This window comes from Colossoma macropomum, unplaced genomic scaffold (genome assembly GCF_904425465.1).
Source record: "Colossoma macropomum unplaced genomic scaffold, Colossoma_macropomum, whole genome shotgun sequence".
Classification (NCBI taxonomy): domain Eukaryota; kingdom Metazoa; phylum Chordata; class Actinopteri; order Characiformes; family Serrasalmidae; genus Colossoma; species Colossoma macropomum.
In genome coordinates, this window is record NW_023494807.1 from 21,393,447 (window position 1) to 21,420,967 (window position 27,521).

The 27,521-nt window shown below is 37.7% G+C and overlaps 3 protein-coding genes across 3 annotated transcripts; all 3 read right to left on the reverse strand.

The window, feature by feature from the left end:
* Positions 1 to 439: 439 nt before the first annotated feature.
* On the reverse strand, positions 440 to 7,170 carry si:dkeyp-68b7.7 (zinc finger protein 286A). Its single transcript, XM_036556644.1, has 2 exons — positions 6,017 to 7,170; positions 440 to 4,175 (listed from the first exon to the last, which is right to left on the reverse strand). The coding sequence occupies exons 1-2, from the start codon at positions 6,273 to 6,275 to the stop codon at positions 3,202 to 3,204; spliced, it is 1,233 nt and encodes a 410-aa protein (XP_036412537.1). The 5' UTR covers positions 6,276 to 7,170; the 3' UTR covers positions 440 to 3,201.
* Positions 7,171 to 11,579: 4,409 nt separating this feature from the next.
* LOC118797454 (zinc finger protein 84-like) lies at positions 11,580 to 16,588 on the reverse strand. Its single transcript, XM_036556820.1, has 2 exons — positions 15,758 to 16,588; positions 11,580 to 13,678 (listed from the first exon to the last, which is right to left on the reverse strand). The coding sequence occupies exons 1-2, from the start codon at positions 16,092 to 16,094 to the stop codon at positions 12,648 to 12,650; spliced, it is 1,368 nt and encodes a 455-aa protein (XP_036412713.1). The 5' UTR covers positions 16,095 to 16,588; the 3' UTR covers positions 11,580 to 12,647.
* Positions 16,589 to 19,861: 3,273 nt separating this feature from the next.
* On the reverse strand, positions 19,862 to 26,338 carry si:dkeyp-68b7.5 (zinc finger and SCAN domain-containing protein 2). The gene is made up of 5 exons (XM_036556725.1): positions 25,012 to 26,338; positions 23,730 to 23,779; positions 23,578 to 23,647; positions 23,409 to 23,477; positions 19,862 to 22,200 (listed from the first exon to the last, which is right to left on the reverse strand). The coding sequence occupies exons 1-5, from the start codon at positions 25,283 to 25,285 to the stop codon at positions 21,620 to 21,622; spliced, it is 1,044 nt and encodes a 347-aa protein (XP_036412618.1). The 5' UTR covers positions 25,286 to 26,338; the 3' UTR covers positions 19,862 to 21,619.
* Positions 26,339 to 27,521: the final 1,183 nt, after the last annotated feature.

The following is a 27,521-nucleotide window of genomic DNA, read 5'->3' on the forward strand; positions in this document are numbered from 1 at the left end:
ATGTGATGTTTCAATGTACACTGTAGATTGACTTTAATCAACATAAAATACACATAGTGGAAGAAATAAAATACACAAGTGAAAATAAGTTAACACATCCTCCACAGAGAACACACATCTGCACATTTAAAGCATAATTAGTGTTTGTTTGCTCAATGTAACATATTGGAGAAAGAAAAAAACATAAAAGCAAAACGCAAAAGTTATGGCACATTTTATATTTTATGTTTTCTTTTTTCTAATATTAAACTCAGCAGATAAATAGAAATTGTGCATTTAAATTAGAATGCCATTTAATAATATTTAATAAGTGTGCTCTCTGTAGAGGATGTATTAACTTATTTTCACTTAGAAAACCAACTAAACATGTAATTTGACTGTGGGTGTACTTTTGTATACTACTATAAAGTCAAGTTCAGAAAATAACACATTTCAAGACTCATTCAAGGCTCTTTTATTTTATGAAATGTCATTCAATTCTTTTAAAAAAAATGGCACTGATAAAGCTGATGGACTGCATGTCACAAGAGTTTAACATCTCATCATGTCAGCATGTCACAACTGACGTCAAATTTTGGTGGCTTGTTATATTGTTATATTCATGTCACATGTCAAGTAGAAGTACAATGAATGGAGTGACAATAACACTGTTGTATGACGAAACGAATCAAGAGAAAGCAGTTGAGGAATGTTAAGTTGCCTGTTGACTTGCTGAAGTGAGAAGACACTGTCCCATTTGCCATCAGCCCCCACTAAGAGCCACTCTTACATGAACACAAAAAGTAGACCACTCTGTACATAATGACACTGACAAATATAAGGAATACAACATGCCAGTGCTCTCTATACTTATAATTTTTTTTTTCTTCAGTTTTCATACTTGCATATTGAGACGGTACTTCAATGGCACCAAATGCACTAGAAGTGTGCAACTACAGAGACTTTTGGGGGTCAGAGAATTGTTCCAGGAGCAACATAGCATTTTCCTGCTCTAACAGATCCATCAGAAAGTCCTAACGTTTGCCTTAAAGGAATGTTTCAGCTTTTTTTTATCTGCTGCATCTCGTGTTGTTGATCACCACAGACAAATTTCAACATGTTTTCCTGTACTCTTTGCTCTGAAAAGAACAGAAAAGCAACTCAACTCTGAACTCACCTATAATAGAAACCATTGGACAGTAGCTGAATTCTGTGAATAAATGTTTGAAATCCCTGAACATACAACATTTTTTTAAAAACACAACAGTTACACTTTAACAATACACATCTTAAAATAATACAAATACGAGAGAATGCCTTACCACTTTGACTTTCCCTACGATACCTTTGAAATCGATGCCTACATCACAATGCTTGTAACAAATTGCCACAAATTCTTCCCACTGGACAAACAGTCCCACCTCTGAATTATGTGGATTTACAGGTTAATGTCCAAATACCTTAATGAATACTGCAGAATGAAAGTGTTCTACAAAAACATATTACAGCATCTGTCTATTGGCTTCTATTATAAATGTGTTCTTTTCTAAGTACAGGAAAAATGCTGCAGTATTTCTTTAAGTAATAGAATAGCGATCCTTTTAAAGAGGAACACCACTGACTTTTTTCAAAACTTTCAAAAAAATGTAAATAAATTCATCCACAGCGGTTTGATGTGAAATGGTGCACTGTAGAGAAACCTATCAACTTGTATTTTTCTACAGTGGTGGTGACAGGAACCAGGGGTCACAGTGTCTACAGCACAAATAGAGTAGTTTTATTAACTGTTCAAAATGACCAGTGAAACTAGCAGTGTCTTCTGAGTTTTTATAGATAATGTTGATTATGGGAAAAGGGTAGGTTTTTTTCCTTACAACACACTGCATTGACCTCTCTGCCATTACTGGATTTAAATAATACATTTGACGTCAAAGGCGTCTCTTAAAACTATCGTAAAACAATGTCTTAATACCTCAGGCAGCGTGCTAGTAACCATTTCATGTAACAGCTTTCTGTGAGGTAGCTTTTAGAGCAGCAGTTCTTTTTCAGTCTAATGCCCCCCTAAGGTCAGTAAGTGCCAATGTGCCCTCCCTTCATGCCCCCCTCAGCAATGTTTATTTGCTTAAACAAGCATCATTTTTTTAGACATGACCAAAACAAATTTAATAAACTAATTTTAAAATTACTAATTTCAGAGATTTTTCGGCTGCCCTCACACTGAGAACTGCAGTTTTAGACGCATTAAAGGCTTCAGACATCCGGTTCCTATCACTACCACAGTGAATAATTCTGGCTTCTGGTAAGATTCTCTAGAATGGAGCATTGCACATCAAACCACTCTAAATGATAATTTAACAATGCAGAAATTCTGAAAAACTGGTAGAATTTAGGGGTGCACCGATACCACTCTGATGCTGAAACTGATACCAATCTTTAAGTATCTGTGGATACTGAGTATCAATACTAACTCTACTTAAACTAACTAGTTTGAAGAAAAACTTATTTCTGTTCATTTTCTATATCTAATTAGTATTTGCAATCATATACTTAATAATAACCATATTTAACAACTGAAGTAAAATGAAAACATTATATTGTGCAAAACGCTAAAAATAAAACTGAACCATATATATATAGATAAACCTGTGGCACATACACATGAGCACGCAGCAGTTTGTCTGGCTCAGCAAAAACAAAGCCAAATGCTCATTCACACCTGAATCTCTCATTTCTCTCAAGGTCATGTCAAAGTCTCATACATGTGCCCTGTACACTAGCACTACATCTACGAGCAACACGCTCTGCTGGAGTTTATGCATATTACAGTAATCAGTATTAGAGTCTATCAGCAGCAGCTGTTTTTAGCTGATTTCTCAGCTTGATGGAAGCACCGGCCCATGAGACCATGGTGTTGTCAGATGCAGCTGACCGACTGAGGCGCACCACAGATGGGACTATTGGACACAACCAGTATATCACCTACTACTATTGTCTCCTGTGAAATACTGGTGTTACAGATTTTCTATAGGCGTGCATGCATGTCACTTAGTAGGGTGTGTGACAGCAATTGCTTGTTTTGTGGTATCAGTATTCTCTTTCGCCAATACTGATACTGTGTTTAAGTGCCAGTATTGGAACTGATACCGATATGGTATCAGTGCAACCCTAGAAGAATTCCCCTTTAAAGTAATTTAAACTGTTTGAAATACAGCCTTGGGGGCTTTACCATCTCTGTCCACTGTGGAGGCGTACATGTCTTAGGCAGTTATCCTGTCTGGAGAACATTTTACCACAGAGCTGGCAGTGGTACGGTTTCTCTCCTGTGTGGATTCGCTTGTGCGTTATCAGTCGGGTCCTCTGTGTAAAGCCTTTCCCGCATTCCTCACAACGGAAAGGCTTTGAGCCTGCGTGGCTTGCTGGCGCTCTTCCCCGCAGAGGAAGCATGTTTGCTAGGGGGTGAGTGTTGGCAGGTAAGTGTGTTTGTGGGCGGTGAACTGTACCGAATGAATGTCTGTGCTTTGCGTTTGTGTTCGGTGGTGAATGGGAGGAGCTTTGACCTTGTTGTCTTTGTGGTGTCACATGATTTAGACTGTTACCTAGCTGCCCATACTGAGCATCATTTGATAATGTTCCCCCTTCATAACGCACCTCTCTCTCCATTCTAACATGTGTAGGACCAAAGGAGTCAATGGGTTTGTTGGCAATGCTCTCGGAGTTCTGAGGAACCTTCAACACAGGTTCTATACATTGTTCTGTTGGAAGCTGTTGGTATTGCTCTAAGCCAGTACAGCCTCCAGGTACACCAAAATCATCCGCTGCATCATCTTCAACAGGTGACCACAACTGAGCGTCTCTCTGGTCTGTCTTATCGTCAGATGCAGCGTCTGGCTGCACCATCCTGTAATCCACTCTCGGCAGGTTGAGCTCCTGATCCACAAGCTCCTCCACTTGCTCAATCTTCATTTCAAACTCCAGACCGCTAAACTCATCTTCCTCACATGCCTGGTCTTGTTGTTCGCTTGGCTTGGTTGCATAAGCCTGAGCTGCATTTGGCTCTTTCAATATGTTTTGCGAAGTTGGTACCATTTTGTGAGACAACTGTGGTTTCTCTTCTTTGAGTTCTTGCACTAAACTCGTATTAAATATTTGAAGATGGCTTCCATGTGAGGATCCCTTTCCGTGGGCCATTGAATCTCCTAGATGAAGAGGGAAAGTTTGGCTTTGATTAAATGATCATTGTAGGTAAATTCTAAAAAGAAGACTGAAAAAAGCTTGAAGGTTTATGGGTTAATGTAATAAAGAATGACCTAGGAACACTGCATCTTACTGATCACATAGAGTGTCTAATGCCAAAAGAACAAAACTGAAAATGTATCTGTGTATCTAGCCTACAACAATTTAGCTCTAGCCATTCATGCTGAAGTTATAAGAAGTGTTTCAGTTACTGCTTGCGAAACAGAGCAGCCAATCAGTACAGAGGTAATTTTCATATATCAGTCTTGAGTACTAAATTTGGATGGGAGTCGTTTTCAGTGGTGACGTTGGGTAATGCCATTCATTACTGGCGTTTCTCAATGATATCTGAATCCACCAGATCAGTCATTTTTTTATGCACTACACGCTCCTGCATTAGGAAAGATTCCGCTATATTTTACCTACTACAAAACAAACTGTAGAAATAACCCCAGCTCATACTAGTTCACTGTAAACTGACATATCGGTAAAATTATATCCTGTGCAAATTGAACTTTCACATTTTCTCATAAGTATGGAGGCACTCAAACAAGCACCTCCTTGTGTTCTTTATGGTGCAAATCAAGCTGATATGTATCGTACTTCCTCAAGTGCATGACTCTAAACGTTACAACATGCAAAATGATTGAAAAAAAGATTTTATGTGATAATGATTTTTATGTAATTCCTAATGATTACACAAATGACACATTGCTTTCACCTAAGACAGCTACATAGATTGAAAGGGTAAATGAAATAACAATTAAAATGTTTTTACATGTTTTCCTTGTGTGAATCATTCATAAACATTACAGATCAAAACTGCTTTAGCCTACCTACCTATGTAAAACTAGTCCTGCCTGAATACTACTTCAAAGGCACAACAAAAAACAGCCTTCTAAGGGATCCAGAGAGAATGAAAAATTATTATGCAAAAATGAATTACGGCTGGTTTTGGTATGCAACAACACACAAATGTCATAAATGGAGCTCAGAAAAGATGTGACAAAGACTCCTCTCACATCTGTCCCATACCATAATATTACTGAATAAGCATCTTTCCCACTTTCTGCTACCGTAGTCAGTGCACATAAACACTTTAACGTGTTGCAATACACATTCTTTATATGTTTATATTTACATTTATATTTATATTTGCTGCTCAGTTTTCTAACCTGCACATCCTGTATTTATGTATCTCAGTATTTCAGTACTTGATTGTAGCTATACTTATCTCTCATTGTACATCCTTATACTTGCAGGTTTTTGTATAATGCCTATTTTATGTTTTCATGTAGAAAATCGTTTCTATATCTATTTTACTGGATTTAATTTAATGTACACTTGGTACTTGGCGAATAAAGATTCTGATTCTAAAAAAACAAAAATAAAAAAGTGTACGCTATTGGCCCTTTATTCTTTCTATGGAAACACATTATAAGGATGCAGTAAAACTAAAACAACAACCTTGGAACATTGTTGTTTATGCATGATGGGGGAATTCTTCTGGCAGCCAGTCAGGGACTGCTTATGACCAGTAAGGGAAGAAAAAAAACTCAGTTCTGGGACTGGTTATAGAGGCAGTTGATGATCCCTAATAGGGATCTCAACGGTAACTATAAGGCCAATGGTCTTTTTTCAGCAGGGATAGCCTGCTTTACAAACAGCACATGTGGTACTAAAAGGCACGTCAAACTGGTACGTCACCAGTGGTGGCTTTATTATTTTGAAAATAACTTACTACGTAGTGCGGTAACGTTAGTAAGCAGACTGAGACACAGTCGAAGCTTTTTTAGACACTGACCTGTCTCCGGCATTTCAGCCATTTCGACCTGAACTCCGACTGAACATCGGTCAGGAGCAGCCTGCGCTTTCTTCAGTTCTTTCTCGGTGACCTGTAGACGCTTCTTCAGGCCTTCAATCTCCTCCTCTCTCCGCTTTATCTCCAAATGTAAAACAACACTGTCGTCCTGAATGAGCTGACTGATTTCTGCCACCGCTGCTTTTGTCAACACGTCCATTATCGCAGAAATCTGCGTCTGTAACACGACCGCGGAGGCCATCTCGACTATTAAAGACACGGTTCATAAACACGATCGAGCTGCTGCTGTAAAATCCACATCCACTGTTCCTCCGCGCCTCATGTGTGACATTAACACTACAGCTGTTTATACCGTAGTGAAACAACACAGCAGCCACGACAGCTCACGTGACATCCGCCACACTTGGATCATGGGCAAACCCCCGCCAAAATACAAGCCTTTCACGGTCTAGTTTGAGGATTTGTTCAAAAACATTTAGGATTGCTCATAAAGAAAAATGTTGAAGTAAACTGTGTGCAACTATAGCAGACTTACACAGTACCTATGAGAGTAGTGAATCTCATACAGGGTTTCTTATTTTGTCCTCTGAATAATAGTAAACCCAATTTCCATGTCTTTTAAAAGTCCCCTATAGAATAGTAATTCCGTATAAAAATACGATAATATTAATAATGCCTGCTTTTTTTTATGTGGAAATGTTTTAAAAACATATTTCTGTATATTGCATGGATATATAATAATATATTAATAATGCCAGCTTTTATTATATATTAGTTTTTTGCAAAACTGTGAAAGTGAAAAAAAATTTCTGTATATTATATGACTATGTAGTGATATATCTTATTAATATTATTATATATTTCAGCTTTGGAGCAAAAATAAGTTCAATGTGTATGTTTGTACATGAAAACGTAATAATACACTCATATGGCTTTTATTAACTGTCAGGTCACAGCTTTGTTACAAAAATGTGAATGTGTAACTTGCATTTCTTGATTAAATGTGTTAGTAGTCGTCTAATTACAACACAGAGAAAGACTGCAAATCCTTTTATAAAGGTTTTTGTCCGGAGTTTGGCTGCTTCCTTTTTTCTCTGCTAGAATTAAAGCTGAGTCACTCACATCCTATATTTGTCTGTCATTTATTTTTTCTGAGGTTCACTCATGACATTTATGTAGTTTTGTAGTTTTTTGCACCAAGAAGTCATAATTAATTTTTACATTACGATTTTCCAACCTCCTTTCCTTCCATTAGAATTGCACAGGCTGATTTTGTTATGCTGTGCATTTAAGGCATATGTATGTATGTATGTAAATGATCTCTGTTCTGATTGGCTGCCCAATATTGTGCCTCGTTCAAAAAGCAGTCCAGGCTGAAACACTCCTAACTTCAGTGTCAATGGCAGGGTGAAACTGCTGTAGGCTGAATAAAAACTGTAAATTAAAAATGTAAATATATGTATGTATATACATACATACATACATACATACATACATATGTACATAGATAAATAAATACAGTAGCAGCAAAATATGCCAAAATAATAATAATACTGAAATGCAATAATAATAAATTGATAAACATTCATTATTCATATAAAAATTCTCCTTCTTCTTCTTATTATTACATAAAATTAATAAGTCAAGTACAAAAATGAAATAAGTAACAGAGAAAAATAAATAAGTAAATAAATATAAACATGAAGAAATAAAAAATAACAACAATGATTATTATCACTATCACTATTATTATTATTATTATTCAAAGAATGATAAGAAGAAAATTCAGAGGCAAAAAAATAAAGACAAGAAAATGTATTCATACAAATAATAATCATAATAGTAATTATATATCAATACATTAATATTATTATTACTTTTATTATTATTAGAATAAAAATAAAAAGATGATCAATGTAATAATAATAATAACTTTTCTATTACTATTGTTATTATTTTATCATTATTAATATTATATTATTATTACAACATAGAAATGCATTATAAAGACGTAGCTTCACGTGTTTGAGGGAAATGTGGAAATGTTACTCTTTTTCTATTGATACATTTATGGGTTTTGTTTAAATTACTTAGTTTCCACTTCAGACACTTTAGACAGAGATTTTTTTAAGAATTTCATATTTTTTGCGAATAAAAATGCTTTATACTAAAAAACCTTACTTAATCCTTAATCCTGAAAGACCTACGTTTTTAGTTTTGGACCTGAACAGCGACTGAGCATTTATCAGGAGCTGCTAGCTTCACTGTGGCTCTAATGCTATAGTGGTCTGGAGGCGGGTGAACAGGCTGCCAACCCCCCCCCCCAAGTAATATAAAAAACAGCAGAGGGCGCCCGCGAGTGAGTCCTCAATGAATGGCACTCGGGAGCGCCCTCTAGCGTTTGAGAAAACCGGAAGACATTGCAGAGTGGTGATTCTCCTCTCTAACACCGCCGCGTCCTCCAGCACCGCAGCTCTCACCAGGACGTCCATAATGCCAGCTATCTGTGACTGGACCCTAACACGGGAATCCATGTTTATAGTCTTGATCCAGCGGTGCTCTTGTTAATCAGTAGTTCTGAGGAACATGTGTTTTACTGGTTTTACTGTCTCTTCTGGCCACACAAAGCCACAGCACCGCCTCCACCACGCTGCATTGTTTACTACCGCTTTACTCCACAGGCACTTCCTGACTGCTCCTGCTTTAATGAGGCAAATGAACACGCACTACCTCCACCTTCTGGACACTAACTGTCTCTGCATAGACTTTGTAATCTCAAAATCCACAATTTAATGCATATTTACTGTTGTTGAACTTAACATATTGGAAAAATATTAAAACATAAAATGTGGCCTGTGCAAAAGTTATGGCACATTTTACGTTTTGTTTTATTTTTTCCAATATGTTAAACTTTGCAAATAAGTGGAAATTGTGTTTGAAAATTTGCAGAAAAATACCATGGTTTGTTCCCCGTAAAAGATGTGTTAAAATACAAAATTAAGTAAAGCATTATTTTTGAAAAGTGTAAATGTAAAAAAGTCTTTTGCTGTCAATTAACAGTATTGAAAAGGTAAGAAATGTAATATTAATTTTTTCTACGAAGCTCATAGAAGACATCCATGTATTGTCTAAAAAAACAGGATGTTTAACCATACAACTGCTAATCCATCAAACAGAAATCAGTTTATGGTAAACATTTTTTGATATGTGGTGCTAACATGCTAACATCACTGCTACATGTTTTGCAAGCTGATCCTTCAAATGCTCCTGCTTGTTTACTGTTTAAATCACATGAACAACTACTAAGTCCCCTTATTTTGCAATTACTTTTATGCATGCATTTAGATAAAGTTACAAACATGTGCACAGTTGTTCAGTTAGAAAATATATATTGACTGATAATCTGCATCAATAAATCCTTATATCAATTTGCAGAAATATCTGTCAATATCATTGAAATAACAGCTCCCAATAAAAGCATTCATGTTCCTGAGTGGAACACCTGTCTGAAGCAGTGGTCGCCAACCCTGGTCCTGGAGATCTACCTTCCTGTTGAATCTAGTCCCCACTACAATCTGCCACACCTGTTTCAGCTAATTAACTTCTACAGAAGTGCTTGATTGGCTGGATCAGATGCATTAGTGTTGTGTAAGGGGAGGAGCAGCATGTTAGAGGCAGAACTAAACTCTGCAGGTAAGCAGATCTCTAGGAGGAGGGTTGGTGACCACTGGTCTAAAGGTTCACCCCATTGTGGAAGGTTGTGAGTCTGAATCCTAGTGAGACCATGTGTTAGCGGCAGCATCATGCATTCAAGGAGTGGGTGGGAAACGGACCGTGTAATATAAAAATATAATTTATGTAATTATATTTACAGACATAAATTGTTATTTACATTTTCTACAAGCAACTGCAGCCATGTTTTACTGTTTTTTTATGGTATTTTTAACAAGGTGTCTCCCAGAAATTAGACTTCCATTACTTTTTGGCTTGTAGCTAAAGATGCAGATTCAGACATTAAACGAGTTATCCAATTGACCACTCTTGGGGTATGAACATTTTTGTAAACCATTTCGTTAATGTAGTAAAGGTTACTAGGTACTTTGTGGTGCACAAGACATGAGGGTAATGTTTTGATCAAGAAAAATAGAAGGAATAAATAAGAGGGCCATTTATTGGTGGATCATGTCAGCTTATGCTTGATAGGCCTCAATGTAATGGCTTGAGTAAAAAATTGATCAAACTAAGGTCTTGAACCTGCAGCAGACACTATACACTAAAATTCATGCACTAATGACTCTTCTTCAATTTTAGTTTTGGTACCTTAAACTGGATTTCTCTTTAAGATACATCTAGACAAAAATGGTAAGATGGGCAGGGACAAAACTTAATCATTCTTCTCCAGAATAAACAACTAGCATACAAATAGAATATGAACCCTCTCATATAGATTATCTACTCATATCATCAACAAACTATCTAATAAAACTCGAGTGATTAAAACAGTATTAGGTTTAGGGTTAAGTCTGAATTAAGAGAAAAGCATTGTTACTTCTATAATAAAGGTGGCATTCATCATAATATAGCCTTGATATTTCTTGTAAAACATAAAACACTTTTGGAATGAAACCCTTTTTACATCCTATTTGGTTTTCTTTGTTCTTTTTCAAATAAACACCATATTTCAGTAAACTAAGAGAATCAATGAAATTCAATTCAAGCTGGCCCAATTATGACCAAGGTGCCTTTTTATTGCACTCATGGAATACTGTTCAGTACAAACAGTCATGCGAAAAGCTGACTGTATATCAACACACAATATCAACATAACGGATCAAATAAACCAGGTAAATGTACTGCAAAAAACAGACAGTTTAAAGGGGCAACATCCAATATTTTTCTTTTCCCGAGGTCGACTTGCATTTCTGTGCGTTTGTCAGTCATAAGTCATATATAGTTAATCAGTGTCACATGGCCAACCTCTCTTTATCAATTTAAACTCTTCAATTGGCTATTTTTTCACTGTGCCTTTGTGATATATGTAAATGACCTCTTTTCTGATTGTGCCACATTCAAAAAGTCCTTATAGGAAAATTGGTTCACTCATAAATCTGAAACAGACAGCCACACTAACATTTCACAAACATTTAAAATCACTGGTAAAATCAGACAAATAACACCATACATAGTTTGTAGAGTTTGGCTCAAATAAGATGTGCTTTTTTAGGTGGTTTTGGCTTTTGCACAGGCTTTTTTCCAAATGAATGGCACTTTTTATTGAAAGGCGGGACGTCCACAATACAGCCGCCATGTTGTGCGTCATGAGCTATCCAGTCTGGACTGCAACACTTCTTATAATCCTAACTTCAATATGAGTGGGCAGGGCTAAATTTGGCTAAATAGGCAAATATGTAAATATGCAAAAGTTTTTTTTGACATTGCAAAATGAATTTAAAAAAATGCAGCTTAAACCAAATTCAGGCTCGATGCATTTTACCAGAGAAGGTCTGGCAATGTTACTTGTATAAGACTCAACTGGTCGGTTCGTATGGGATGAAGTATCTGTGTAATTTCCCCGAACTACTTTAAAAAGCCCAGTTCAAAATGTTCGCTGGACGTTCACTTCAGCATTAAGTCTAGAATTAAATGGATCCAAACATACTATAAACATTAACTTCAAGTTAATAATAGACAGAAGAGCGTTAGACTAGTAGTGAGGTCATTTTACTTAACAAACGCTGCCCAACATAAGAGAAATCACTCTACCTTCAAATATTTAATTTTCCTTTGCCTTCTGATTAGAACATCAACAAGAATGTTTTAGATTACAGTAGTCCCATTTTGAACTTAGGGATATAAGAAGTGTGTCAAAAACTAAATTTTAGCAGTTAGCCTTGCTCGCAGTCTCCAAAAAGCAGAGATACTGATGTCTCTTACCAGGAATTGTCATTACATTATCATTGATTCAAACAGGACTGCTATTGCTGAAAGAGCTCAGAGTGTAACAAATTATAGGAAATAATTTGCTCTGGAATTATTACGTAGCAGACTATGGACATGGTAGATTCGTTCTGGATTAAAATTATGGATCTGTCATCATATTACAGTATCTCCCTAGATAAAACTTATCCAGCCTGAATAGGGTTTTAGTTCCCATATATGGACTGCAGGGAAAATGGTACTTCTTTAACGTTCATGTTTACATGATACATCAAATTCTTTAAGTGATACAGTTTTCCACAATATGGGCCCTTTTACCCAAAGCAATAACGTCATATTTGGTAAGTGCAACTGAATACCAACACAGTTACATTTAAGTCCCTTCAAATAAAGGTCTGAAGTACAACTAAAAGCTAATAATTTTTCCGGAGCAAGCTATACAAATTCTTTGATTGATGCAAAAACATTTTCCACTGGAAATCAAAACAAAAGACATCACTGAAAACTATACCTCCAAAAAAGCAACTGATTATCTGTCCAAACAAATGAAGCTGAACTACTTTGAAGACTTTGTATACCAAAAGTCAGGGCAGCAGTGACAAATTTACTGCCACCCCAACCCTCCTGAACGGTATCCAAGTGTCAAACAGCAGGACCATAAAAACAAATGTCAGACTCAAGTATAAATCGATGCGCAGTTTGAACAGGGAGCCTTACTGCGCAGGTGTGCTTTCCGGAATGTGTCCTTACACACCTGTGAGGATCTCAGTCCACACACCTCACAGGCATAATCGGGGGCGGCATGATTCAGCATGTGTTTTTTATATTGAGACAAATTGGGGAAACGTCTAGGGCAGAAGCTACAGCTATACGGCTTCTCACCAGTGTGCACTCTCTCATGATTATTCATTTGACTTTGCCCTATAAATGTCATTCCGCAAACCTTGCACTTTATTTCACCTTTCTTGAGATGAAATTTCGCGTGGGCCTGCAGTTTTGTCTTGCTAGGAAATTGCCTCGGACACTTGGGGCAAACTATCCAGCTTCTTGGTTTTTGTTGTAGTCTTTTGTCAGCCTGGTCCTTCTGACTGGTTTTTAGTGGTAGATGTTCTTCTGTCTTGGATAAAAACTCATCTTGAAGTTTGTTTTTCAATGGTTCTGGTCCATGTACATGATTTTCTTGGCCATTTAAAATGGACTTGGCCTCCCCAAAAGGTATAAGCAATGGGTCTAGAATTTTTCTAGGCCTTCCTCTCTTATTTGTCTGTAATCCAATTGTTGATGTACTCTGCGATTCAGCCGTAGACACTTTGTGATTTAATGAGGTCTGATTGTGACTGAGCTGTGTTGCCTGCAGCTTATTTGCGCTTTCCTTTTTTATTTGTGCTTTCTTCGGTTGTTCTTGAGCTGAGAATATTTTGGAACTTTTTAAGCTAACTGACACCTCTGCTTTCCTGGGTCTTCCTCTCCCCCTTTTTGAAACCTTGCAATCAGGAGCAACTAGCTGTTTTCTAGGTCGTCCTCTGCCTCTTTTCTGAGTCATCTCATGTGGGGCACTCTCCTCCTTGCGTGCAGGTCCTTCCTGGTGTGTTGTCTCTGTGTGGCGTGTGCTCTCATCCTTCTGGATTAGCTGTGAATAACTGTCATCCTCCTCAGGGGGCAGTTCAAACTCAATGCAATCCTCAGCTTCAATCTCCTCAATGGGTGCTGCAAAAAAGAAAAGTAGTTGCAAACATATTAGTATTTACATATGTTAACTATTATGCTACATGATATATACCTATTTAATTCCAGGTGATGATACATGTGATGAATCGCACATGCACATGGCCACTATTTTAGGTACATTAGTAGGTATAGGTATTCGTTTGTTTCTACATTCATTGTCCATTTTTTTGTAATTCATCAATTAGACTGTAGTCCATTTGTTTCTCTGTATAATTTGTTAGGCCTTCTTTAATAATCAGGATCCCCACAGTACCACCTCGGAGCAGGTATTATGTATGTGGTGGATCAATCTTAGGACTCCAGTGAAACTGACAAAGGCAATGAAAAAACTGCCAATGAGTGTAGATAATCTAATAAAGTGGCCAATGTGTGCACTTTTCTCATTCTGAGTTCAAGATTCAATTCAGCTTTAGATATTTCATGTAGTAAAATGTGTTAATCCTACAGAGCTGTAAATATATACTGTTTTAAACTATATGGACCATTCTGCTGAATTAGTTCAGTGTGGTCCCACAGGGTTATGATCTACTTAAACCCAATGAATTAACAGAGACAGTAATAAGGTAAGTATACAAAATCATCACATATTGGGTAATTTCTTTTAGGAGGTGGCTGTCCCAAACCTTAACCCCTACATTCCTGAAAATAATATATATATTTTTTCATCAAAAAGATCTTTTGTTTTTTTTTTTAAAAGATTTCGATTTATCATGAGTTTAATGTCTAAATAAAAAACTTATAATCAAAAACTATTCAACGCTGTCTCATGGTTTTTTATAATATAATAGCTGTTTCTCAAAGCTAAGAGATGCAGCTGAGAAAGGCAGCATTTCTCAGCCATTATGTCACTGAAGTCTGTTTCATTTTGTACAATCCTTTGAACGCACCTGAGAAATGCATCCTTCATTTGTGAGAATCGAAGATTGCGGTTAGTCTTTCAGTTTTGATATGCTTCAAGACCTTCAGTCTCCTAACAACCTTCATGTGCAGCTCAAAAGGATATGAAAAATGGCTTAAAGAGCCACAAGTGGATGCTGTGGCACCAGAGTTTGTACTGAAAGTTTGTACTAAAAGTGTCACTTATGTCAGTAAACTGTGATGTGTCAGTACAGCCTGCTCAGACCGTCTCAAATGTGAGTGAACAATGAAGACAAGCTTTCGTATACCAGCGCTAGAAAGGTCTCTCCTACCTCGACTGCATCCTTAGCTTCGAGAAATTACTTTAGAGTTTTAGTCCATAGAGTTTTAGTCCATAGGCAGGGCCTTATTTTAGCCACACCCCAGCAGAAAGTAAGACTGCATCCCTGTCCCGCATGGCCAGATGGTGAGCAGTTCTGAGTAGTTGTTATTGAGTAAATGTGACCCAAAGTCTGAAGATCGGTGTGTAACCTTAAGAACTGTCACTACTTAAGTAAACTTAAGTAAACTTAAATAACCTGGAAAAATATTATGATTTTATGTGTGTACTGTGTTTGCTAGTCATGTACTGGCTAGTGTTTTTAGGTTATGCTCACAACTAGCTATAATTGTCACTACTGAAACATCTGGTGAAGTTTCAGAGGCATCATTATTGTATTAGTAGTGATGGAATGTAATGTTCTATCGTTCATTTTAATAATTATTAGATAATAACTAAAATATAGGCCTTCAAAAATATAGACATTCAAAGCAAAATGATGCAAGTTAAAGTCAGTTATAAGTCTGACGTGTGTTTTCAACTATGACTTGGAACCAATTTGCTAAAATGATCCATCCAAAACAATTTACAGGTCTTTGTGCAAAATAGTGATCTTACCAAATACCAACAATAGACAATATAAAAACATACAGAATACATTTTTTTTTTATTACTGACAGTGGTTCCCACTAAGGGCAGCAAATGAGAGATCCTCAGGCTTTTAAAAGTCTATAGTTTTCATCCATTTTCCCTATTTTACTGTATTGACATCCTGTTGCTCAGACTGTATTTCTTTGTCAGTTATCATGGAAAATCCCACTGATAGCTCTGAATCAAATGCAATGGGAAAATATTTCATTTCATCACAAATGATTCCTCACCATGATCCATCGTTTGGTCATTCAGATCTGCTTCTAAATCCTGCGGCAGATTGCTGTCAGAGTCAGGAGCTTTGTGATTCTCCTCAAGTGGGATCATAGTGTTCAGGCTGACCCCACACTGTGCGCATAAGTAAGCTGGTCCAGATCTGTCTTCATGGTTAAGTTCGGTCTCAGCCACTTCGAGCTTCCTTCTAAGGGTGTCGATTTCCTCCTGTCTTTTATGAAGCTCTTCACTGAAAGCTTCGAAACTGCTGTCGAAAAGTTTGATGATCTCCTCGGCCGCGGCTCTGGCTGATTTGTCCAGAATACTCGACACGTGATGTTGCAGAGTTACCATACTTTGGCGTTATTTCAATACCGGTCTTTGCAAAAAACAGGCAGATAACCTACGTTAGCAATTAAGCTAACGTCTCAGACATATAAACATTTCACAGTTTGACTGAACACTCTCTTCTAACGTGAACTGGGGATTTGTTTGATCGCAAAATACTTGCAGGAAATTTTCGCGCGAAACACTGTTTTAAAGCGATAATACCGTTAGCAAGTTCGCGACTTAACGGTTAGCCACAGCTGGGTTAACTAACAGCGGCAAACGCATTAACGAGGCGTTTGGAGGTCGGGCAGATACACAAAGCCGGTATCAGTTCTTATATTTCCTGTAAGCTTCTTTGAGTGACAGCAAAACCATATCGTGTCTCCAGAACGAACGTTTCGACCAGAATTTAGTAAAACATCCCCAGTCGGTCGGTACGTTCAACTTATTCTTGCAGGGCGCTGTGCACGTTTTGCGATGTATATATCATACGCGGCAGCGGTTCCTGTGAGGACATTATTTGAAGATCTGTGAATCCGCGTAGAACGATGGGAAATCTGATCTTCCTCTCTTTACAAGCTGTGTTTTGATGGGCCGCAGTCCAGCTTTACCGCCACCTACTGAAACCAGTGATTTTGTTTCCTGCGCTCATTCTCGACTGATTAATCGCGATGAGAAATTATAGTGGTCTTTTTTTCAGTACGGCTGTGATATCAACCTATCAGGAAAACATGCAATACCATTAGTTAGTACTGGACACCACCAGAAACCAACATCCATTTTTAATGGTTTACAGTGGTGGACGAAGTACACAAATCATGTACTTGAGTTAAAGTAGAGATATCCAAGGTAAAATATTACTCCAGTGAAAGTAGAAGTCCTCCTTTTAGACCTCCACTTGAGTAAAAGTACAAAAGTATTTGCCTTCAAATGTACTTAAGTATCGAAAGTAAAAGCACTAAAAGATTAATTATGACTCTAATGTCCTATTACCATTTTTGTAACAAGACTCTTGCTCATTTTAGGTGAAAATACACTGATGTCTATTAAAATGTCTATTAATAATAATGTCTATTAAAAGCACAAAACACTGAATGCAAACAATTTCCATGAGGTAGAACCGAGTGGCTGTGAAATAACTTTTTGCAAACAAGCAAAGTTTCAGTTTAAGATTTATTTGCAACTTAGTTACCAGTTTAAGTTTAATAAAAACTTGCTTTAAACACAGGTTCACAAATGTGTTTTCCTTCACTATATTGCATCTGTAGGTCTCTGTTCATAAACATAAACTAGCAAAAACAAGTTTACTACAGAATGAAATAGTGTTTGTATAAATTCAGACATATGCCAGTCACAACTGCATATGTGTACATAATTCTATATTGTGGTCTATTTACACAAAGTTAGGTTAGTTTCATCATTTATGTTGGATTAGACCAAAATTTTACACTGCTGCACTGACGTTGAACCGTCTGCTTGCACTAGGTAGGTGTGTCCAACAGGTCAAAACAAGCTCAAAACAAAGTTCACGCTATGCCCTGATTGGTGTACTTGCTTCACACTTATTTCGTTTTGACATGTTACGTTTTTATACACACATAAGCCAAAAGGAACGACAGATTTTGCATAATGTAGTGGAGTAAAAAGTAAGATATTTGACTTTGAAATGTAGTGGAGTGAAAGTAAAAAGTCGCCCAAAATGGAAATACTTCAGTAAAGTACAGATGTGCGAAAAAACTACTTAAGTACAGTAACAAATTACATTTACTTCGTTACTGTCCACCACTGATGGTTTATATGATTTTTTTTCAGCAGGGCACTCATGTTTTACATTAGGAATTTCTGCTTCTTCCATCATGTAGATGCTTTTGAACACCAATGTGTTGAACACATTGATCCAATCACTCATTCAACCCTATGTCAAAGAATTATTTAGGTAAGAAGCTGATGTGAGGTATAAAAAATCCACTTACTGGGGAATATATGTATGTATTGAATTGTATAGTCTGTGTTTGTCTGATTATGTATACTGGTCTTTGTATAGCAGTGGACCAAAGCAAATTTCCTTTATCGTTAGTCCAATCTAATCCAGTCTACTTTAATGCATACCCATTGATGACACAGGTCTTCAGTTGTGTGCACACATATGTATGTATAATTTCCATGCAAAAGCATTGGCAACAGAATGGGATGCTTTGGAGCGGCTTACACAAGCCGAAGGTCACTATGCCTGATGCCAAGCTTGGAGTACAAAGTCCCCCAGCATTCGAATGAGGAGCAGTGGAACTGCATTCTCTGGATTGATGGACCTTTGGGATGAATATAAGTATCTGTCACCAATGTTCATGACTGGATGCAACCAAATCCTCATAGCAATGTTCTTAATGTAGCTTAAAGGCTTTCCAGAAGAGTAAGGGCTCTTACTGAAGCAAAGGGGAACAAATGTTGCATAAGCAGGTGTCTACAAATGTTAGGACATGCAGAGAGCACTGTGGTGGAATCTGCTGAGTTGTGTAAGTCATATATTTGTACACTTTCTGATTTATAATAGTTTATAATTACCTATAATTTCCATTTTGTCAAAGTTTAGACATTTATTTTCTTTATTGTGTACAATTCTTTAAAGCAATTTATAAGACCCAGTCATTTCTTTACATGATACTATTCCACTTAGTCAGGTGAAGACACCTAGTGTTAAACAGCAACTCTTGTGTTATAACATGCTAACTACTTTCCACTCTTATACACTTAGTTTAAGGACTTAATAGGCTTAAATAGGCTTTTGTGCACAAGTCTTAATGTTTCCAGTTTCTTCAAAGAAATAGTTCAAACCTTGTCTTAGTATCAGACAAAAGTATGGAGATGCAAATTGAGCCATGCGGGTTCAAAATGTTGTGTTCCAAGAATAGTTTTTATCTAATTTACCTAATATCTTTTGAAAATTGTTTTTATGGGCCTAAATGTTCTAATACCGCAGCATTCGGGCCCTCACAGCCAGACTGTGTTTCTTTCCACAAGCCATCAGATTCCTCAGCTCCCATGGACTGAATTGACGGACACACACACACACACACACACACACACACACACACACTTAACAATATGACACCACACAAATACTTCACTTAATATAATTCATATATCTGACTACTTGCATTTTTGCACATTTTATTTATTGGCTGCTGGAATACTGTTATCATCTAAACACTGTATGTCCTTTGCTGTTGTTCTGGTTGATACCACAGGGACTGCTGTGCTCATATATGCTAGGCTAGCTGCTAATATGTCATAGTATGTTACATCCTGCTTTGCACAATCTATTTTCTTAGTACCGTGTGCAGCCTGTGTTCTGTTTTGTATTTATTGTCTTTCGTATTTGTTAATTGTACTGTATTGTCTGCACTGTGTATATTGTATTGTTTTGCACTTGTGTTCCTGTGTTGGTCCTGGAGGAATGTTGTTTTGTTTCACTGTGTGCTTGTATATAGCCGAAATGACAATAAAGCCTCTTGAACTTGGAACTAATTCTGGCAGGGATAATACACCCAGTTTCCCGTCAAAGGGTTTTAGTAATTATAAAGCAAAAACTGCAGAAACTCGTGCCATGTCAGAATCTGTTTCTGTTGTCTTTAAAAATGAATTGAAATGTATAAACATTTGTGGCAGGCCTTTGTGATTATATGATAACATGTTTCTGTACTTTTGACTATTTTGACTAGTTAGATGGAATGTGTCAGTAACTATGCATTACGAATCCCTAAATATCTTTAGAATAAATCCATGATACCAAATTAACCTTTGTGTAACAATTTGTATTTAAATATCAAATGAATCAAATTTTTGCCAGAAAAACTACATCAAAGTACATACTTATGAAGTTACAATAACTAATAATTAACAAAGTTAAACTGACAAAATAACACACAGTAACACTTGATTTTCAAACTTGTGAACCAGTTAACTGGCAAGTTGAATAAGTATCAGGCACTCTGTCCAACAGAAAATACAAATAACTCATTTGTATCAATGGACGCATGTCTTTTCTAGAAATGTGCGACACAAAGGAATAGCTCAACCAAAATGCTAATATGGCTAACAACAAATGGAAGACAGTAGCTAGGGATGTAACAGTACAGTGTATTGTGTTTTACTGTGCCCTAGTATCATGACTAGCTTGTTACCTTTTGGCTATTGTGTTAGCTTGTGGGTAGAACATTAGTCGAGGACACTAAGAAGCACAGCGTCTGTTTAAAAAAAACTGTACTTTTATAATGTTGAATGCTCTTATAAACTGAAAATGGAAACAAGTATTAACATACATCTTATTATATTTTAATTAAAAATTTAATATAAGAAAAATGTATCATATCAAATCAAATTCTGAATTTTGTGTATCGCTACATCCCTAGTGGTAGCCACCAATTAGCATGACTATATTTGCATAATGCTAACTGGTGGTTATTTACTTTCATTCATTGTTAAAAGAATACTCCCAAAGATTTTTTCAACCTAATCTCTATGTGCCCATCTGTAGCGTATGTTGTGTGTTTACTATGGACAAAAACTTTAACACATTTACTTGTACTTAGTAAAAGAACAGAAAACATGTTGGCTTGTATACTACAAACAGTACTGTGCAAAAGTCAGAGACCACCCTTCATTTATTTAATTTTCAGTCAACTCGGCCATTAAGTACAAGTTGTTCATTTTTCAGTGTCAAGAAAAGAGCAGAAAACATATTTAACAGAAAATAACACGTTCTTTTCAGTAGACTGGCTTTCATTTTTTCTAGGAAAACTGCATGGATATTTTTCCACACCTCCAAAATACAGTCTTAGAAGTTGGTTGTAAACCCATTCACACTCAACAATTCTGACATGTGGACTCCGGGGTGGTCCTGTGATACTCTGAGTAGACACTGAGCTTTTTTGATCTGCAAAATTTCACTTTTTTGTCTATTTTCTTGTCTCAGTAAAGTGCTTTTTCACAGCTACACAGCCTTTCAGCCCAATGATGCAGAGTTGTCTTCTCATGATAGAAGGATGGACAGAAACACCTGTGTTTTTTTTTCAGAGCTGAAGCAAGAGTGGAGTGATTTTCTCCTCTCTCTCACAGATGAAAACTTTAAGTACTGTTTATCTGATGGTGACAATTTTGGTGGTCTACCAGGTCTCACATGGTTTATAGGAGTCCCATTTTCTCTGTATCTTTACAATTTTAACTTCAGTTTTGACTGAATTTTAACTTCCTTTCATTTGACTTTGCCCATCCTTATTCAATTTGGTTTTGTATATTTAATCTCCTCGAAAATATATTTTGAAGATGAAAACTTGTACTTAATGGCTGTTTTGTCTATAAATTAAATAAATGAACGGTGGTCTCTGACTCTTGCACAATACTGTATGTGGCACTTAGAGATCAACAAATGGTCAAAAATGCTGGAGCTTTCCTCTTCAAACATTAGCTTTACCTGACTAAACTATTACTTGAAAAAGTTGTAACTTGTAAACAGTTTAAAGAGACCAAATGCAGTCTTCTTTGGTTGCCAGTCACCAGTAGGCGTACGCCTCCTCCTCTGTGTGGCTGCGCTGGTGCAGTTTGAGGGAGTTTAAATGCGAGTAGGACTTGCCACACTCTTCGCAACTGTAGGGCTTCTCACCAGTATGTGAGCGCTGGTGAGAGATAAGGTGCGAGTTGCAATAGAAGCGCTTTCCACACTGAAGACAAGTGTACGGTCTCTCACCTGTGTGGATGCGCTGATGGATCTTCAAGTAGAAGCGGGTGGTGAACGTTTTACCACACTGAGGGCAGCGTGAGCTTTTTTCCCCCATTGCCACCCCATCACTTCTCTGGTCAGTAACTGGAGGAACGATGTGAGCAGCTGCAATATTAGCAGACCGACCAAGTCTGTGTTGAGTGATGGCATCACATTCTGTGGCTTGATGATACTGGATGATGTTGTTCTCTCTTCGGCTTGGGGATATGTCCATGTTCGGCTGGCCAAGACTTGTATTAGGAGCTTCTTGTGATGCCTCTGGTCTCTGTGCTGTGTTCATGTTAAAATCTCCCACTTCAGGAGAATCCCAGACAACACCAGGTTTGGCTTCGCTAGGTAGATATGCATCACAACCTACAGAAAATATTATGAGTCAATGTACATAATAGAAGCAACAGCAAGTATATATCTTTTATACTAGTCTTAGGAGAGAATGAGAACATAAGATATGAGGGAAGATATGAGCGATTTAGAGTGGTTAGGTGTTTTTCATGTTCAATTTTTATTTTTTTTATTTTGGATTTTAACTCCATTTAGTTGTTGCCAACTCCACCCACTAGCTAGGTCTCCCGAATCACATAATCCTACCAACCTGGGAGGGCGAAGGCTAGCATGTGATTCCTCTGAGAAACGTGAAGCGCCACCACATCCTTTGAATTGCAACTAACACGATGCCATTGAATGGCTCAACGCGCTTGGAGGAGACCGTGAACTGCTAATTCTGTTATGTCAGCTAACAGATGCCCACATTGGCAGGCATTGCGCTGACTGATGGAGGCGAGAGGAAGAGCCAATTATGCTCTCTTGGAATCCCAGCCATGGACGGCTGTAGCATCACTCAAGAGCAAATTCATGATCTCTCAATTAAGGTATGTTTTTGGTTGTTGTTGCTTACGTGTTTAGCTCTTAATGTTCTATTCTGAATGATAGTCTAACGCTTGCCTTACAGCATCAGTTCAGTGAAAAATCCCATTTATCCTCTGGAATTCTTCCCCTTACCCCAACTGTAGTCAATCAGCCAACACATGTTAAGTGTCTTAGTTCGGATCTTTAGTTTTGAACTGGAGCTGCAAGGCTGATGCCATACTATTATGTATAAAAATGGCCAAAACTTTATCCAAAATTCAGGCTAGATAACATTATGTTACACACTTACACATAAGCAAGTCTATTTGTGATTACCTAACAACTCAATGTACTTTAAGGCAAGCATGTAAGTCTACACAATGCTAAATATTGTACATACGCTTACAGTACTCTTGAGCTTCATTAGCCTTGTAGTTTGAGTCCAAGCTTCAGACAGTAAACATGTCTTGGCTGGTTGACTACATGTGATATTTGTTTTCTTTTTGCCAAACTACCACTTTAATCTGGTTAAGTTAAGAAATGGCCTTTGATGTTCTTGCCCCGTATTCACAAAGCTCCTCATATTAGAAGTGCTGATATAGGATCTGTTCCAGTCAGTAAGATCACAGACATGCATCTGATCCTAAGTTAAACCTACTCCAAGAAACTTTATGAATATGGGCCCTAAACAATATCAACGTTAGTCTGATCTTCACCATCTCCAGATTTGTTGGATGAATCTCTCTCCTCTTCCCAGCAACCTTGGCTCTCCTCTACCTGTGGATCTGAAAAACAAGAACTATCAAGAAAAAACAGTCTGGCAATGACTGATGGCTGGTTGAAAGTTTTTGGGGATTTGCTACAGATAAGTGGGCAGTGCTTTACCTTCTCCATTGTCCCATGGCTTCACTTCAGTCCTCTCCTCTTTGACATGGAACGGTTCTACTCCACTCTCCTGTAGAAATGTGAAAATGTATGAGTTAAATACAGCATCACAGTGATGGAAGATAACAGACTAAAAAAAACAAAAAGTATACCTTTGTTTTGGAAGACTGTGGGGGGTTATCTGGGTGTGTTTCTTGGTGTCCTATAGTTAGAAAAAAGTAGATCTTTCAAGATGATGCCTTCATGATGTCTTTACATTTTGAATTCCCACTGCATTTTCAAAACTGATGCCTAATTAAACTGTTAAGATGTAAATAAAGTCATTCAGAGTGATTTGATGTGAAATGCTCTGTTCTAGAGAAACTTAGTCAAAAGTTGGAATTGTTCACAGTGGTGGTGATAGGAACCAGACATCTGAAGCATTCAATGCCTCTAAAAGCTACCTCACAGAAAACCATTACACAAAATGTTTACAAATATGCTGTGAGATGCTAGAGACATTGTTTTATGGTAGTTTTCAGAAAAGGATATGGCCTGAAACATACACATTTTTAAAATACATGCAAGGCAGAGAGATACATGTATTATAAGGCTAAACAGTCCCCAAAGAAAATCTGTGGTAAAAACAGTTTTACCATTATCAACATTACATATAAAACGACTTGTAGATTTTGGATAGTAAAGAAATGGCTATATTTGAACTGTAAACATTGCAACCCCCGGGTCCTGTCCTTTCAAAACCAGTGTAAAGAAATCAGAGTTTCTGTGCAGTGAACCATTTCACATGAAATCACTGTGAATGACTTTGTTTACAGACTTTTGTTGACTTTGTTTAAAGAAAATGATGGTGAAATTGTTCATTTCCAGAGAAACCTACCAACTTGGTTTTCTTTACAGTGGTGGCGATAGGAAGGGTCCTGGTGTCTACACAAATAGACACAAATATAGCCATTCTATTTAATATTCAAAACCACCAATGAACCTACACGTGTCTTCTGAGTTTTTTAATGTAACATTGATGATGACAAAATAATTGGAGAAAATAAGTTTTCTTTGGGGACTATTTTGCCTCATAACACCCTTCATGTATCCCTTCACCATGGCTTGATTAAAACAAACTGATTACGTTTTGTTTTAGACTTAAATAATATCACAAACCTACTGTAAAACAATGTTTCAGACATTAGGTAGTTTATTCATAACCGTGGCATGTAAAACTCTGTAAGAGGGAGCTTTCAAGAGGCGTTAAACTCCTCAGACGCCTGGTTCCTATCACCACCACTGTGAAAAATTCTGACTCGGTAAGTTACTCTAGAACAAAGCACTTCACACCAAACCACTCTGAATGATTTTGTTGACATGTTAACCACTTATTTACGCGGAAAATTTGATAAATCAGTGGAGCCCCCTTTTAATGTCCATGATGGAGCCTACCTCGTAGTGTAGAGGCGCTGCTAACTTGAATTCCCACGGAGCGGAGGCTGGGAGGAGGATGCTGGCGGGCTGCCTGTCGTGCTGACCTCAGCTCGCTCTCTGCAAACTGTAGTTTACACATGAGCGACTCGATCTCCATTTGTCTTCGCGATATCTCCGCGCGTAGCAGCGCAGAGTCGTTATCGATTATTTTAGTCATCTCCACCAGCGCACATTTGGCAAACCTCTCTATTATGGACGCCAGCTGTGCGTGGACATCGACAGAAGTGGACATGGTGCTAACAAGTGTAGTAAGTACGCCTGGAAGACCTGCCCCACACAGAACACTGATTTTGTCGCTAAAACTGTAGGCTGTTGAAGAGTGTAAAATAAACCATGCCCCAATAGTCCGCCAGGTGGAAGATGGCTGTGTCCTGTACCCAAAACACGTGATAAACTCTACTGTATTGTAACCATGTCTTCTAACGGCTGGTGTTTTTCAGAGCGTCCAGTGAAAATGTTTACATTAGTTTCCACCGTCAGTGACCACTTCCTGAACCAATGACGTCACTCCGTGCGCTGTCCAATAGGTTTGCAAGCGCCGATTACCGTAAAGACAGAAGTTTCATGATGATAGAGAATTTTTTGCAAACTTTTTTTTTTGCATAATTAAAACGATGTAAACAAAGTCATGTTTTGATGTGAAATAATTAATCGTAGAGAAATTTACCGAGATTTCTTTATTGTGGAGGTGAAGGGAACCAGGATTCACAATGTCTACAGCACAACTGCAGCCATTTTATTTACTATACAAAACCAAAAGTGAACCTTCCTACAGTGCATTCGGAAAGTCCTCGGACTACCAATCCCGCCCCCAAACATTCTCCGCTCAGTACCCTATAATGACAAAGTGAAAACAGAATTTTAGAAATTTTTGCAAATTAATTGAAAAGAAAAAACAAAAATATTGCATTGACATAAGTATTCAGACTCTTTACTCAATACTCAGTTGAAGCACACTTGGCAGCGATTACAGCCTTCAGTCTTCCCGGGTATGATGCCATAGGGTTTGCACACTTGGATTTGAGGATTTCCTGCCATTCTTCTCTGCAGATCCTCTCAAGCTCTGTCATGTTGGATGGGGACAGTTGGTAGACAGCCTTTTTCAGGTCTTTCCAGAGATGTTCAAGTCAGGGCTCTGGCTGGGCCACTCAAGGACATTCACAGAGTTGTCCCTAAGCCACTCCTGTGTTGTGTTGGCTGTGTGCTTAGAGTCATTGTCTTATTGGAAGGTGAACCTTCGGCCCCATCTGAGGTCCCAAGCGCTCTGGATCAGGTTTTCATTAAGAATATCTCTGTACTTTGCTCCATTCAGCTTTCCCTCAACATTGACCAGTCTCCCTCTCCCAGCTGCTGTAAAACAACCCCACAGCATGATGCTGCCACCACCATGCTTCACTGTAGGGATGGTATTGGGCAGGTGATGAGCAGTGCCTGGTTTTCTCCGGATATGACGCCTAGAATTGAGGCCAAAAAGTTAAATCTTGGTTTCTTCAGACCAGAGAATCTTGTTTCTCACAGACTGAGAGTCCTTTAGGTGCCTTTTTGCAAACTCCAGGTGGGCTTTCATGTGTCTTTTACTGAGGAGAGGCTTCTGTCTGGCCACTCTGCCATAAAGCCCAGATTAGTGGAGTGCTGCACTGATAGTTGACTTACTGGAAGTTTCTCCCATGTGCACACAGGAAGAGTGACCACTGGGTTCTTGGTCACCTCTCTTATCAAGGCCCTTCTCCTCCCTCTACAGGCAGTTGTGCTCTGATATGCATTGTCAGCTGTGAGACCTTATGTAGACAGGTGTGTGTCTCTCCAATTCATGTCCAATCAACTGAATATACCACAGGTGGACTCCAATCAAGGTGGAAAAACTTTCCAAAGATAATCAAGAGAAATGGGAGGCTCCCAGAGCTAAATTTCAAGTGTCATAGCAAAAGGTCTGAATACTTATGTCCATGCAAAATTTTTCCTTTTTAATAAATTTGCAAAAATGTCTAAAATTCTGTTTTCACTTTCTTATTATGGGGTTTTGAGTGCAGATTGATGGGGGGGAAACTTGATTTTATTTTATTTCAGCCCAAGGCCTCAAAATAAAAAGTGAAAGTGTCTGAAGACTTTCCAAATTCATTGTATGTCTTCTGAGAATAATGTTTATAATGGTATGTATGTAATGTTGTTTAATGGTATGTTATTATAATTATTGTTACTACTACTACAACTAATAATAATAATAATAATGTGTTTCTCCAGAATATCTTGTCTTCTGTTTGGGCCTCCAAGCTTCTGAATGGCTGGTTTATGATTCCTCTGATTGTATCCATTCATCTTGTAGCTGGTCATCCTTTTCCTCTTTTATCTTCAACTCTTTCAGGCATAACAGTCTTTTCCAATGAATTGATTCTTCTCAGAACATGTCCAGAATAAGATTCAGTTTAGTTATCTGGGTTTCGAGTGAGAGGTGAGGCTTGATCTGGTCA

Excerpts from the sequence above, each read along its gene's own strand:
- si:dkeyp-68b7.7 (XM_036556644.1), bottom strand. The coding sequence starts at position 6,275 with ATGGCCTCCGCGGTCGTGTTACAGACGCAGATTTCTGCGATAATGGAC. Across the intron at positions 4,176-6,016 it reads GGCTGAAATGCCGGAGACAG|GAGATTCAATGGCCCACGGA; the intron begins GTCAGTGTCTAA and ends CTCTTCATCTAG.
- LOC118797454 (XM_036556820.1), bottom strand. The coding sequence starts at position 16,094 with ATGGTAACTCTGCAACATCACGTGTCGAGTATTCTGGACAAATCAGCC. Across the intron at positions 13,679-15,757 it reads TGACCAAACGATGGATCATG|CACCCATTGAGGAGATTGAA; the intron begins GTGAGGAATCAT and ends TCTTTTTTGCAG.
- si:dkeyp-68b7.5 (XM_036556725.1), bottom strand. The coding sequence starts at position 25,285 with ATGTCCACTTCTGTCGATGTCCACGCACAGCTGGCGTCCATAATAGAG. Across the intron at positions 23,780-25,011 it reads CAGCGCCTCTACACTACGAG|GACACCAAGAAACACACCCA; the intron begins GTAGGCTCCATC and ends TTCTAACTATAG. Across the intron at positions 22,201-23,408 it reads ATCCAACAAATCTGGAGATG|GTTGTGATGCATATCTACCT; the intron begins GTGAAGATCAGA and ends TATTTTCTGTAG.